Source organism: Antrostomus carolinensis, unplaced genomic scaffold (assembly GCF_000700745.2).
Source record: "Antrostomus carolinensis isolate BGI_N321 unplaced genomic scaffold, ASM70074v2 Scaffold45245, whole genome shotgun sequence".
Classification (NCBI taxonomy): domain Eukaryota; kingdom Metazoa; phylum Chordata; class Aves; order Caprimulgiformes; family Caprimulgidae; genus Antrostomus; species Antrostomus carolinensis.
The window spans coordinates 1-1,612 of NW_010317888.1; the positions used below are offsets into that span (position 1 = coordinate 1).

At 59.8% G+C, this 1,612-nt stretch overlaps 1 protein-coding gene across 1 annotated transcript; it reads right to left on the minus strand.

Moving 5' to 3' along the window:
- Positions 1-249: 249 nt before the first annotated feature.
- Positions 250-1,605, minus strand: LOC104519783 (transcription factor E2F2; the record flags this gene model as incomplete). The annotated part of the gene is made up of 4 exons (XM_010168727.2): positions 250-364; positions 555-713; positions 827-1,046; positions 1,524-1,605. Coding segments are annotated over 4 exons (576 nt in total), but the record flags the coding sequence as incomplete, so codon positions are not given.
- Between the last annotated feature and the right edge of the window lie 7 nt (positions 1,606-1,612).

Below are 1,612 nucleotides of genomic sequence, written 5' to 3' on the forward strand. Positions count from 1 at the left end.
CATCCCACCGTCCCCAACCCCTGTGGGGTCCTGGCAGGGCATTGCCACCCCTAAAGAACCAGCTCAGGATCAAACAGCCCCATGGAGACACCCCAAAACCACCCAGAGCCAAGCTGGGCTGCACCCTTGGGACACCCCAGTGAACCCATCAAGGATGGTACAGATGCAGCAGCACCCACACCCCAGCCCTGACCCTGCTGCAAGGGGGGGGAGAATGGGTCCCAGCCCCACTGCCAGCCCCACACACACCTCACTGAAGTCTGGCACCTCCAGTTGTGTCTCTGGAGGAGCCTTCACAGCGATCACCGTCTGCTCCTGGAAGCTGCTGATGGTGCCGAGGTCCTGGTAGGTGACATACGCCAGCGTGGACAGGGATGAGGTATAGGAAAAAGAGGGGCTGTGAGTGGGATGGCTCAACCTCTGCAGTCTGGGAGAAGCCAACTGGAGGAGAAGGGGTTCAGAGGGGTCCTCAAGACCCTGTCCTCCACCCCCAAGACCTTGTCTTCTCTCCCCAAGACCCTGTCCTCCCTCCTCACCCCCCCCAGCAAGGATATCTCTGGTTGGCTTCATCATCAACCAGCTGCCGGAGCTGCAGGGCACAATCCTGCAGGAACTGGTCCAGTGTCCTCTCCGTCCTGGCCAGCTCAGCCAGCTCTCCCCGCAGCACCTGCTGCTTCGCCGTCACTGTGACATCCTCAAAGATCCCCGTCCCCCTGCCAGTGGAGATGGCACCTGAGTGACAGCACATCCTACATGTCCCCAAGCTGCCTGTCCCCCACCCTTCCCCATCCCCGTGTCCCATGTCCATCCCTCCAGCATCACTGACATCCACTGGATGTTGTTCTTGGACTTCTTGCGGATGAGCTGGATGCCCTCCAGCACGTTGGTGATGTCGTAGATGCGTCGTTTCTGGACCTCCAGCACCTCAGCTGCCCGGTTGAGATCCACCACACCATCGGGTGACTCGCTCAGCAAACGGATGAATTTTTTGGTGAGCAGCCCCAGAGAAGTGTCATAGCGAGTCTTCTCCCCAGGAGATTTGGGGGCTGCAGGGAAACAAGACCCCCACCCCCATCCTCTCCTTAGGATGGGACATAGGATGGAGGTGACACAGGGCTGGACAATAGAGACCCCCTGTCCTCTTCTTGGCGTGGGATGTGGGATGAAGGTGACATGAGACTGGACATGAGAGACATGCCCTATCCTCTCCTTAGTGAGGGACACGGGATGGGGATGGAGGTGACACAGGGCTGGACATGAGACCCCTTGTCATCTCCTTAGTGTGGGCCATGGAATGGAGGTGACACAGGGCTGGACATTTTGGGGACCCCCTGTCCTCTCCTTAGTGTGGGCCATGGGATGAAGGTGACATGGGGTTGGACACGAGAGACCCCTTGTCCTCTCTTTAGTGTGGGCCATGGGTGGTGCCAGAGGGGACATCACAGCAGCTCGAAGAGGGGAGAGAAATGGGGTCTGTCCCCCTCCCAGCTCCCCCCCACCCCATCCCACCCAGCACCACTTACTCCTGGGGCTGGGGACCTGTGCCAGTGTCCTGCCCTTCCCCTTGGGCGTGCGGATTTCAGGGTCCTCCAGGTCCAGCTTCCTCTTGGCC